This window comes from Notolepis coatsorum (assembly GCF_963971535.1).
Source record: "Notolepis coatsorum genome assembly, chromosome: 17".
In the NCBI taxonomy this organism is placed as follows: domain Eukaryota; kingdom Metazoa; phylum Chordata; class Actinopteri; order Aulopiformes; family Paralepididae; genus Notolepis; species Notolepis coatsorum.
The window spans coordinates 78,865,384-78,879,083 of NC_140181.1; the positions used below are offsets into that span (position 1 = coordinate 78,865,384).

The window sequence follows — 13,700 nt, forward strand, 5'->3', positions numbered from 1 at the left end:
AAATGCGGCTGGTCTTGCCCGCGACGATGTGCAATACAGTGGTACAACATATAATAGAATCCAATAAAAATACAGTGGTACAACATATTAAAGAATCCAATAACAACAACAGTGCAATAAACAGGTACATGGTGTGCCATCTCGGTATCTGTACATAGTATTTACAGAGCATATAGGACATGCTAGGTAGCTTTAGTAGTGCAATACACTGTTCCTGATGTTATACTAATTTAAAGTGGCCTTTCCTCTGGCCATAAGTGTGCGTGTGTGCGGCATGAGTGTTAAAGTGGCTGCTAGTGTGTGAGCGTGCTCAGCGTGCGTGTCGTGTATGTGCTTGTGTGTGCTTGTGTGTGGATAGTTCAGTTTCTGTGTCTCTCAATGTTCATTGTTCAAGGCTCTGATGGCCTGGGGGAAGAAGCTTAGCCTGCCAGGAATTTCTCCGTGGCCTGGAGTGTGTCACTCTTTGCTTTGAGAAAGTAAACAAACACTGCCCCTGTGCACACATCTGTAAAAGACTGTACATATCTAAAGCCTCCTATGGACTCGTTGCTTACTGGACCGGCTAGATCCATGTTAACTAATGCAAGTGGTACCTTTACTTTTTCTGTGGGATTTCTGTTTCTCGGTTGAGTAAACTTCCCCCTTTTGCACACTGCACAATTTTTGTCAGGTCTACGCTTTTCACCTTCAATGTGCATGCCTTCTGTCACTGCTTGCAGTTTCAGTAAATCCTCGTAATTACAATGACCCATAATCTCGTGCCATGTCTGAATATCGTGACTGGCCGTCACGCTACACATATCATTATTATCATTACACTTGTCGTTATCATTACACTCCGTTTGCAGATAATATATTCTCTGGTACATCTTTATGTCAAACCGTGTACCGTCAGGTTCTACAAGAAAATGTTTACCTTTATCGAAGAATACCTTGGCACCGCTTGCAGTAGCAGCTATTACAGAGAATAGTCCTTGTGGGAACGATGGTACGTAGAGAGCGTTCTTTAACGTCACCGTACGCCGGCGCCCCCCACTGTCCGTGCGTCTCCTCTCTCTTGCGCCAACCCGTAGGTGCGCTTCCCGTCTGCCAGCTCCATGCTGTGCCTCTCCGGGTGGAAAGTGTTGTCAAAGTTCTTGAACCGACTCCTGTCGTTGATGACATGGGACGACGCACCTGTGTCCACGATCAGTCCCCTCCTCTGGGCCCGCTGCAGCTGTGCCAGCCTGGCGATGCACGCTGTCCGCGCCCCGAAAGCGAAGTCTTCTTGTCCTGTTATTCTCCAGGCGTCGTCTAGATCCGTCTCACGTCTCACGTCGCTGCCATCGTGTCCACAGCCGTCATCTTGTCAGTAGCCGCCATCTTGTCCGTGGCCGCCGTCTCGTCCATGGCCGCCATCTCGTCCATGGCCGCCATCTTGTCCATGCGCGTATCACGCGCTCTGGTCGTGTTTCTTCATGCACGCTCTGTCTGTGTGCCCCGTGGATTTGCAGAAGCTACACCAGACAGTCTTTGTGCAGTCGCCTCTCCGATGGCCTTTCTCTCCGCATCGCCAACACGCCAGTTCCGCCGTGGTCCTGGTCCTCTCCCTTGGCGTCGCTCGGGCCTTTAGCACCCTCTCTCCCGCCTCCGTGGCAGCTGGGTGGGTATCTTCTGAGGCCTCGAAGTTTCTAAACTTGGCCTTGAACTGTCCCAGCGTCATGTCCGCTGAACCGTGTGTTACCAGGAGTGTGAACGGTTTGTACAGCTCCGGTAGTCCTCTCATCATCATCGCAATCATTAGCCCACCGCTTGGTGCTTCTCCTGCACTCCTCAATGGCGTCGTGATATGCTCCGCTCTGTTGACGTATTCGGTCACAGTCTCGGTGTGCCCCTTCTTCAGGGCCGTTAGTGCTATGTAGAGGGCCACGACTCGGGGACTTCCTCGCCCGATGTAATGCTCTCTCAACACCTCCAGGCTTTCTCGGCCTTTGTCTTTAGTGTCGCGGAATATCAGCCCCAAGCTGGTGTCGTCGAGCAGTGGCGCTAACTCACAGTACGCGTCTGCGTTACGCTGGTCGTCCAGGGCTTGCTCTTCCGCCGTCAGGTCTCCCGTGGGGGCTGTCTAGATCGTCTCCTTCCGTCCCGCACCGTGCATGCAGCATAGCATGCGCTCTTTCCAGAGCTCGTAGTCCTCTGCTTTTCCATTGAATGAGGGCCATTTGCTCCTTCCCTTGGTCGCCATCCTCTTGGTTGATGGTAGGCGTAGCTTTAGCTCTTGTTGGCCTAGCGTCTAGCCACGCGGTGCTCCCGGCACTAACCTTGCCTATACTTTAGCTAAGCTTGCTACCCTTATTATTTTGCCCTGGCGTGATCTGGGCCCATAACCTGTTGACAGAATCGGGCTATAGGGCGAAAATAATGTGGTCAAGAGGCATGGTTTCTATCTTTAGCCTTTAAGCGGCGTGGTTTATTCATTCACATGGTATGAGCAGCAGCACATGAGGTCTCCTCTCACTGAGAGGCTGGGGGGAAAGAGGTAGAGAAGGAGACATCTCTATTTATACTCGCCACCTGGTGGTGTCTTGAGTGGCTCCGCCTAGAGCGCCCTCTAGTGGAAACAGTTATATATGCAGTTAGACAGTTACTAACAATCCTACATAGAACCTCTGACTTCAACAATGCTGATATTAATATTCTGCTGATATTCGGAGTACTAGTATTCTGTTTTGGAGTCAGCAAAGTCAGACAAAAATAATAATATCCTGTTTACGATTACTGAGACAAAATAACATCACAATTCAGAGACACCAAAATGTAATAGCGGATATACTGAGTCCATACCTGGCAGAGACGGGTTTAAAACTCCTACTGATATCCACTATCTGAGGCACACACCATCACATTTACTCTGTGAGTTCAGTGTCCGTGGTTATATTTGAACTATTCTAAACATATTTATTTATTTATGTATACAGAGATATTTATGAGCAGGATATGACGATGCATATCTACAGCTTATAGCAGATCTTATCGAGGATATGAGCTCTTGAATGCTATGTGCATGTAAACACATCCGTTGATGACAGAGATGACTGTCATGATCACATGGTGAATAGGGAGGCGGACGTTCATAGGATATGAATGAGCAGATGATAAATAATGCAGAAAAACATCTTATTTACAGACATTTTAAAATACGATAATAACAGGTTTTCATTTATGCCATTGAATTTATTTTAGTTTTACATTTTCAGTATTAAATATAATATTTATATAGCAAATCAGGATTTACTGCAGATGCAGCAGAGGTGTTTTACAGCTCAGAAACTGGTGCAATAAGTTTATAGTCAAGTCAAGTCAGATCTATTTATATAGCACATTTACAATGACTAAAAGCCAACCAAAGGGCTTTACATGTATGCAGTAACAAATAAAATACACAAACATTTCAGAAAAAGCCACTAAGAAACAAGAGCAAGGTGCAAAATAAAAAGAGACAAGAAAAATAGATAAAAGGTCCAGAGTAACAGCAAACATAATGTACAGGTGGCAGGCTAACTCTGGTCAAAGTCCAGGGGAAAAAGGTACGTTTTAAGCAGCGGTTTAAAAGCCTCTAGGCTCTGGGCAGATCTAATGTGGGGGAGGCTGTTCCAGAGCCGAGGGGCTGCAGCAGCGAAGGCTCTGTCCCGCCTGGTTTTGAGCCTGGTCCTGGGCACCTCCAGCCAGCAGCAGCTCTGTTCAGCAGACCCTAGGGCTCTGGATGGGGTGTGGTGGCGCAGGAGCTCAGCAAGGTATAATGGAGACAGCCCTTTAGAGCTTTAAAAACAGTCAGCAGTCATTTTAAATTAATGCAGAAACGGACGGGGAGCCAGTGGAGTGAAGCCAGGACTGGTGTAATGTGGTCACGCTTTTTGGTACCAGTGAGAAGATGGGCAGCTGCATTTTGGACCAATTGTAGGCACATTGCAATAATTTTGCCGGGTTGAAATGAAGGCATGGATTACCCTCTCCAGATCCTTCTGGGAGAGATAGGCTTTGAGGAGTCTGATGTGGAAAAAAACTAGTATTTTTTATTTATTTTTTTTAACTTCATTTTTTAGCGTTTATCGCTTTTCTGGTCAAGCATGGCCGACAGATGCAGGGTGAAACGGGAGGGAGAACAGGGGAAGACATTCGGCAAATGACGGCGGGTCCGGGAATCGAACTCGGAGTCAACCAGATCCGTGACGCAGCACGGTATTCCCCGACGCTTTCGCGTCGAGGTACATGGTGAGCTACTGGAGCTCCCGGAAAAAAACTAGTCTTAACCACCGAGCTAACCTGTTTATCAAATTTAAAAGTACTGTCGAAGAAGCTTATAGCTAAGCGGAGAGGATGTCAGCCGTTAGAGCGTGTGATTGACAGACATCATCATATCTCAGGCAGCTCCTTTTTGTTTTTCTATCCCAGCGTGTGAGGGAACCATAATTCTATAGACCTTTCCAGAAGAATTCCGTTGCTGGGGAAAACAGCGTGGCCTCTTGTGTATTTCTCTGTGTCAGCTATTGTATTACCTCAGCAGGAGGCCTCTCTCTGTGAGAAGCATCTTCTCCCGTGTTCACGCAGGTTTCCTCCGGCTGCTCCGGTTTCCTCCCACAGCGTGAAGGACACGCATGCTGGCTACACACTCCTGCTGCTTGCCTTGATCAAGGCACTGGCGATACAACTGGAATTGGGAACTGGACTATGGCTGCAGTGCCTACTACTACTAAGTTAACCTTAAAATTGGAAGATCTTGTTGATCTTAGCACTGCACTAATAATGTATAAAGCACATAACCACTCACTTCCAAGCTGCATTCAGGAGTTGTTCCAAACTAGAGAAAGCCGGTGTTCTGCAAAATCCTACTCCCTGCAGAATTCTACTGCCGAGCGCTCCTGCGCTTGCGCACGCATGCGCATGACCCACAATCCTTTTCCACTCGTTTTCAGCCACAATATTCTGCAGCCGAACGTATTGTTTGACTTGTTGATGGTGAGCAATATCTTAAAACATATTTGTACATACATAACTTATTACTGTATAAGCATGTAAATATTCGCATGTAATTGGCTTTGCAGCAGAATGTATAAAGCATGTATAAAGTAGATGATAAAATGTCGTACACCAAAATGTGACGATGTGACTCCCAGCTGACGACATCCAGCTGTAACACGCAGCTGTAAAAAGATATAGGCCTGAGTTTAGCGTTATCTTGTTTTAAAATCACTTTTGTATGCATCAAAAATCACTTGTGTGTTAATAATATCACTTTTTATGCATCAAAAATCACTTGTGTGTTAATAATACTTATCCCGACCCTGGTCTGTATAGCAATGGAGAACAGGTGGACCGCATATTTGTACATACATAAGTTATTACTGTATAAGCATGTAAATATTTGCATGTAATTGGCTTTGCAGCAGAATGTATAAAGCATGTATAAAGTAGATGATAAAATGTCGTACACCAAAATGTGACGATGACGACACCCAGCTGACGACATCCAGCTGTAACAACTCTTTAATGATTATAGTTGTTCACTGCAGAAGGAGAGCTCTTCTTTGAAAAGAGAAGAGCAGTCAAATCCAAAGAGGATGGACGAAGACTCTTCAAAGAGTACCACTCCTCTCCAATCGGTGGGCATACAGGACAGCTGAAAACCCGCACTGCAATGTGCTCGAGATTTTACTGGCTTGGCATGACCATTGATATTGACAACTGGGTATGTGTTTGAGGTGTTTTGTGTTAGATTCAGATTCAGATACTGCTACATCTAGACATTTATGACATACCAGATGTTCAAATTTGAGTACAGTTTGTGATACCAAAAGAGTCCAGAAAAGAGAGTATATATACATTTGACGTAGAAACTGTACATTGGAGGAGGTTGGGGGGGGGGGGGGGGAATTGTACATTGGAGGTGGTTGGGTGGGTGGGGGGGGGGGGGGGGACTGTACAACTGTACAATCAAAACTGTAAATAAATACTGTAAATAAGTTTGAATGTTGATAACTGATAACATGTTGTTCAATGTTTTTTTTGTTCAACATATGCATACAGTATACATGGAGTGTATATAAATAAATCCATGGTTAAAAGCAACAGTTTTGTTCCCTGAATTCTGAGTTTATTTGATAGCGATATATTGGTGTATTGAAATACCTTACCCCAGAAATCTTACATAAAAATTTTATGATAGAGTATAAAAATATGCTCACCATATGCATACAGTATACATGGAGTGAGTAGTGAGGTCATATAAAATGATTCTGTAGTGGGAGCATTCTTTGATAGCGATATATATGTATTAACAATTAGATTAAAAACAACTACTCTGCTGAATTCTGCTGACAGCGCTCCTGTGCTTGCGCACCAGGGGCGTTTTTAGGGTTAGAAAACATTGGGGGCTTCAGCCCAGGGGGGTGGAGGGGGGGGGGGGGGGGTCAGCCCCCCCCCCCCTTTTTTTTTTTTTTTTTTTTAAGCACAGAAATACGCAATTTTAGAGTAATTAGAGATGAATACTGAATAACTAGAATCATTAGAGGTTCTCAAAGTGAGGTCCAGGTCCATGAGAGGGATCTGGGCAGTCCCCATAGAAAATTCAAAGTTAACAGGACCAAATCATCAGTTTCTTATTTATTTATTTATTTAGCCAGATAAAACATTGATCTGGTCCAAGAAGCCCCAACAGGAGTACAAATATACATATATACACATATATATACATATATATAATATATATACATATACTGTACATACATACACATATACACCAATAACAAAATAAAAACACAGTTAAGAATCATACACATAAGCAAATAAACAAACAAACAAACATATGCACAGCCTATGTACAAAATAAATAAACAGTTCATCTCTAGTCTTTACAGTTTTCTTCAATTGCATAAACACTCAAATCAAAAGTATTACACAATTATCAAAACCTTACACTCAAGGAGCAAAATATAGGCCCAGATTTGCACCCCTACAATGTCAGCCTCACTTTTTGCAAAACAATACACACAGTGATTTGCAAAACACTAAACACACTTGCATTACATTAGACACAGAATGTCAAATTACCACATATGAGCCAATTGGTTAAACACAGCCATCAGATGCGCAAACACACCATTGCTTAATTGTAGATACACAATCAGGTTTAAGCACTATAAAAATGCAGCAGGTGAGTTCACCTGTCTTCAACCAAAATGGAAGGAGAGTGAAGTACTGTACACAGAGAACGTGAAAATATACAATACATTCTCTGCGTACTTCACTTACAGTACTCTAATCACTGAGAAGTAGAATTGCTAAATGTGTTTTAGGTTAAGCACAGCAGTGTGTGTAACTGGTTCAAACAGAATTAAGTCATTATGTAACGTGTATGGTTTTGACAAGTGTTTAATTTAGCAAAGGATCTGAGGTGTTCTGATAATTGTGTGTGTGGTTGTGCTAATTGTGTGTTTTGAAACACCGGGCCCCGTTTTCAAAATCATGCTTAGGCAATCGAAAAAAAACTATTGTGTGTTTCATTATATACATATGTTTCAGTCTTCTCATAAAAAAAGATTCGATTTTTGGGTCTTTTCCTGCCTTTGGTCCGCTTTGCATTCACATCTCAAATGAACCGCAGCAGGGTTCACTTGCAAGAGTGAATGAGCTTTCACACCACCCCAAACCAACCGGACTATCCGAGGTTCGATTAAAGCTTATTATAGGACACTGGACATGGGTATGGATGGCTCCAGGTGCTACTGCGTTAAAGTGCACATCTTCAATATCTGTACTATTTAAAAGCACAGTGCAGGACACACTCAAAGGTTATCGCACCTCAGAGATGGCAGTGGACATGTATGACAGGAATGGCCTGTAATGGCCTTTGGATTGAGGAACATACTACCAGCCAAAGGAGGAAGCAGAAAAGGATGGACGAGTATGTAGTTGAGTGATCTTGTGGCACAAGCTCAATCCTCAGCTCAGGAGATCAGCTGAGACAGAGACTGTTCTATCCAGTCGTCGACAGAATGCTGCAAGAGCTTGAGAGCAGGTTCTCATGAGTTGGATAACAACTTATGAGAGGCATACAGGCATGTTATCCAGCCTCAGACCAGTTTCTCTCAGTGGAATTGCTGCAACCCCTCGCCACACATTACAATATCCAACTATTGCCAGAGGAGATCACAGTTGCAAAGTGTTTCCTGGTCAGGACAGGCAGAGATGCAGTCCCTACTATCCAAAGTGTCTTTTCCCTCCTGGATGATAATAATAATAATAATAATAATGCATTTGATTTATAAGGCGCCTTTCAGGACACTAAAAAAAAAGTCCACAAATCGGTGAATGAAAGAATTATAGGATCAAATGAAAACTACTTACTAAAAATGTTTAAAAGTACTAAAAACCAACAAAAAATACCAAACACTAACAAACATTCAGCACAGACAATGGGGATGCTGACATAAAAAAAAAAAAAAAAAAGTAAAAAAGAAAAAAATGTAAACAATTTTTTTTTTTTTTTTTTTTTTTTTTTTTAGATCCGGGGCTAGGAGAAAAACATCCGGGGCTAAAGCCCCGGAAGCCCAGTGCTAACGACGCCACTGTTGCGCACGCATGCGCATGACCCACAATCGTTCACTCTACAATATTCTGCCACCTTGCTGACGAACGTCTTGTTGAGTCTTGTTGATAAATCTTAAACAATATCATCCGAATGTATTTGTAGATGATAAAATGTCGGTACACCTGTTGGAATTCGGAGTGAACTATAGGGTGACGTCACCCAGCTGTCCAAAGATATAGGCGATTCGCGCTACGGCAGCAGTTCTCAGCAGAGTAGTGGAATTTTGCAGACGCGTCTAGCGAGTCGCGCTACGGCAGCAGTTTTCGAGGAGGGAGTAGTGGAATTTCGCAGCACTGACGTCACCGGCAGCAGTTCTCAGCAGAGTAGTGGAATTTTGCAGACGCCTCTAGCGAGTCGCGCTACGGCAGCAGTTTTCGAGGAGGGAGTAGGATTCCGCAGAACACCGGTATAAACTTGTGTCTTCAATATCACAAACTCAAGGACAAATATAGTAGATGTATATCTTAGGGGGGGGGGGACTATGGGGTAAAACTATGGAATAACTGTGACAACGAATTAAAAATGTGTAGTTCTATATACATTTAAGAAACTGTTCAAATATAAGGTGATACATAAATATAAAACCTTATTATAATCCTAATTATATTTTATTATAACATAACTCTATTACAACCGCAACTTTCGTAACCTTTTGTTTTTTTTATTAATAATGTAATGTAAAAAGGGTAGGCAATATAAGCCTTGGCTTCAGCCTACAACATTTCGGTAGTTTTCTTTCTTTTTTTTATACATTTCCTACTACTGTACATTGCTTGGTAAAAGAAAACCGAAATAAAATCATTCATTCATTCAAGTGGCTAGGATGGGTTAACCCTTGTGTGGTGTTCGGGTCTGTGGGGCCCGTTTTCAATGTTTACTCAAATAGTTTTTTAACCTGAGATTCATTGGCCTTAAAGGAAAACTCCAACATTTTGGGAAATTAGCTTATTTAACATCTTCCCTGGAGTTAGACAAGAAGATACATACCTTTTTTGTCTCTGTGCGTGCATTTTAGCTTTGGGAATAGACGCTCCGTTAGCATAGCTTAGCTTCATCACTGGATATGCATGACCTTGGTGGGCTCTAGGTCAACTCCTGAAAAGGGGGTCAATGTCAGACTTTGCAATCAAAAGTTAGGGGGCTAATAACCCTTGCCATAATTTCAGTGTGCCCCCTAACTTTTGATTGCAAGGTCTGACATTGACTGGTGATTTCACATGTGGAGATGCAACACATGTGATTGAAGGATGTGTTTACTGAGATGTTTTGTTGATTATTTGTCTTTTTCTTTTATTTCCCAACTGTTTTTCATGATCTGGGTGAGAGGAGAGAGAACTGTTGAAGGCTGAGATAAGTTGGGACAGAATGTCAAAAAGAGCTAAGTAGTTCCGTCACATTTGCATATGGATTCATGGCTTCTCTTAAAAGTATGTTGAAATATTGTGTAAAAGAAGTTGCTTTGTGCTTTGTTTCTTCACAGCTCAGTCAAGGGGGGGAATGCAGATCAACTCGGAGGACACATGAATACATTACATTAGAAATACACGGTACAGTGTAACTTCAGTTTTCCTGTTTCTTTTCAGTCCAAATAGTGGTTATTACCAAAAAGGGGTCAGAGGATTCTTGTGTACAGAGACCCCCGTCTCTATAGAACCCCATGCAGTTGGGGCCGGGTTGTAATAACTGAACAGATGAGGTTTGGGAAAATGTCCAGGCTAAAAGAATCGTCTGATGACAGGTTGTCATGTGGTGATAGATGACTAGACCTGGGGCATACCTGGCCTGAGGGTTGCGGAGCCGGTCTGAGGGCTGAGCTGAAAATGTGAGCAGGATCCTCTGGGAATTGTGTAATTGGGCTGTGGGAAACAAGACAGGTGACTGAACAGAGCTACTGATGGTCTCTGTTTGTGCACATTTGATTTGATAGGAGGCACAGACAGAGGGCGGATGGATTAACACAACGCAGGGTAAGAACAACACATCGATTAGGGCCAGAGTGAGGATAGGTGCTGACAATTTTTTTCATTGAGTGTCTGCTTTCCCCGGCCGAACTGAGGCTGTGGAGACCAAGTTGGTAAGATTATGTCCATTATATGGTCATAAAAGGGGGGAGGATGGAGAGCCAATTGATGAATTATGCAAGATGTGATGGTACTATTTTAAGAGAAAATTAGCAGGAAGAAGATATTATTTCAGAGAATGAATGTAAAGTGAAAATATTGTGATACTAATGTATGTTTTCTCTCAACCAGATCATCTAAGAGAGTGTGGGAACATCGTTACTATAGATTAAGAAAATTGGGTTTTAAATTTGTGATTTATTATATTTTAATGTGTAATTTTTAGATAACATTTTTTTTTAATTGTTTTCAACAAATCCAAAAGTTGTTCTTTAAAAGGTGGGCCTCTGGCTTGAGGAGCAAAAGCTTATTGATGATATGTACCAAAGAATAATGAAAAAATTGAGAAATTTTTTAGAAAAATTGGAACAATTTATGATTTTTGTTATTATGTTAAATTGTATGGTTAATATGTATAGAAAATCAAGTCAAGATACTGGTTTTATGACAATGTAAATTGTCAGAGTGAGGAATTATGGTATATTGACTTGAGCAGACTGTTAGATCAACCCTGAAACTGAAAATATCTGTTATAATAGTTAATTAAAGATAATGCTTTAATATTGAACTGTAGCATTACATGGACTCTCAGGGTAACAAAACAATGAAGATGCAAATATGGTCAGGGTTGTGTGACATTCTGGGGAGCTTTCAGGCAACCCCCTCTCATGTTACTGTTTACCCAACTGTATTTAGGAGAACAGTTGGAGACACAGGGGACAGGTCATAAAAGCCCCCGCATGCTAAAACTGTTTGAATCCACATAATAATAGATTAGAGACCAGACACACAGGTCAAATAATGTCTTAAGTCTGTAGGAAACTAAACCATATCAATTTAGAAAGTAACTTACAAAGAAGATTTGAATACCATTTTAGGAATGTCAAACTGGTTAAGTAATAAAGCTATTTCACTCTTGTTGTAAACCATATACGCTTTAAATCATAGTTGTAATACAAAGTGTCAGTCTGGTAAATAAAGGTTGGTGCTGTCTTCTATGATGTTTGGTATCAGCCTAGAAGCAATGACTGTACTGGGGTGATATTAGAGATCTATAGATCATTGCATGAACCATGTTAAAGTGTTGGATTCATTCAGAGGAGACACAGGCCACAGACCCCCTGGACTGAGAAGACCACAGCCCAAAGGAGGGGGCCACCGATACCAACCCCCATTGTGCAAGGACATGTTGGGGCAGATAGCCCCAACAAGAAGACCGCCTGTTTTTAGATACTTGTGATTGGTTGAACTAGTTTAAAAATAGTGAGGTCATTTAACCTATAAATATTGGATCAGTAAAGTTAGTAGGAAGGCCAGCCACACACCCTACACCAGGGGGTCATGCTGAGCCTCCATCGCCCACCAGAGAATGTGCCTGGCAAAATACATGTAAGTGAATCATGGAACCCACTGTTTGGGTGTTGTTTAGTGTAATCTTAGACCAGGTTTAACCATGTGTATTGCTCAGTACATTCTCGTTTCATTGACATAACATGACTACTATTTATGTGCAAAACTGTCTTGATGTGAAGAAGCCACTGTGAATGGGCTATATGATTATGTAAATCTCATCCATCCTTTTGTACAATCATGTCTTATGAAAAATGATGAATAATCCCTGTACGTACCTGATTGCTTATCCACCTTTGGCCTCTCGGCAAATAAATGAGTTTGGACCATAAGTTCCTCTTTTGTCTGGCTGCACAAGCTTATTTCTCATCTGACTAAGTCAGGTGAGGAGACCATTCTATCACTCTGTCCTTTTTCCCTCCTTCCAGATAACAACCTCATTGTGCTGTAAATAACCTTAGGTATTGTGATTAGAATATACCACAAAAGGACAGCAGGGTGTTGTCAGTCTGGATGTGGCTGTTTTAAAGGACAGCAGGGTGTTGTCAGTCTGGACGTGGCTGGGGAGAGCATTCCAGAGGGAGGGAGCGGCTGCTGCAGCAAAAGACCTGTCGCCCCGTCAGCCAATGAGGTGAGATATGTTCACTTGCTCTGATACAAAACAATTCTTGCGTCATGGTTTTTCAAGTAAAGTTATCTTCAAGTAAAGGAGTGACCCGCGCAATTTCAAGATACTGTTGCTTGTTTCAAGAAATGACCTTACCTTCAAATAACACTAGGATATGATTTGAAGATCCTGAGCTAAAAATACTGTACTTGGGGAGATGTAGAAAATAGACAATTTTTTTTCTCTTGTTAATGTCATCTTGTAAACTCTGCTTCCTGTGTCCAAAAATTTGAGTCTTTTGAGTTGAAAGCACACAATTATCTTTCTAAATGTGACTTATAGGCACACGATTTAGCATCGACTCCATGGCTCTCGTTCTCAGAGAGCATTGAAGCTCAGGATCTTTGGTGTTTAACGGCCTTGCACACCTGGTGAGACTGTTCTCCGCTGTCTCTCTATGGGATTGGACTCTGGGGACGTTCTGGATGAAAGCAGATGACCGGGGAGAAGGAAGGGAACCAAACCCACAGACAAACGTTGCATGATTTCATTGAGACCGTCCCTAGAGACTTCCTGAGCCAAATCATCACTGTTTACAAACAGTGTGAGGCGCTACCTGTGAAACAGCCACTGACTCATGGATCAGTAAAAGCCAGTATAGAACACACTAGAGCTCACCGATTGAAACGTGCCTGGAGGTGCCGAGGACAAAGTAGATGAGCAGAGGGTAGAAAGAGGAGTAGAGACCCATGACTGGAGGGACTCCTGCCACCATAGCATTAGCCATACCTATAAAGACAGAGAGAGGGGGGGGGGGGGGGGGAGAGAGGGGGGGAGAGAGAGAGGGGGGGGGGGAGAGATAGGGGGGGGGAGAGGGGGGGAGAGAGAGAGAGGGGGGAGGGAAGGAGAGAGAGTGGAGAGAGAGGGAGAGAGAGAGTAAGAAACTATCTATCTATCTATCTATCTATCTATCTATCTATCTATCTATCTATCTATC

At 42.7% G+C, this 13,700-nt stretch overlaps 1 protein-coding gene across 1 annotated transcript in view; it reads right to left on the reverse strand.

The window, feature by feature from the left end:
* slc26a6.1 (solute carrier family 26 member 6, tandem duplicate 1) overlaps positions 1-13,700 on the reverse strand; it is a gene marked incomplete at its 3' end in the record, with an annotated part of 163,432 nt that overhangs the window by 148,035 nt on the left and 1,697 nt on the right. The window contains 1 exon segment of the mRNA XM_084333505.1: positions 13,382-13,492. Coding sequence (XP_084189631.1) covers positions 13,382-13,492 — 111 coding nt within the window.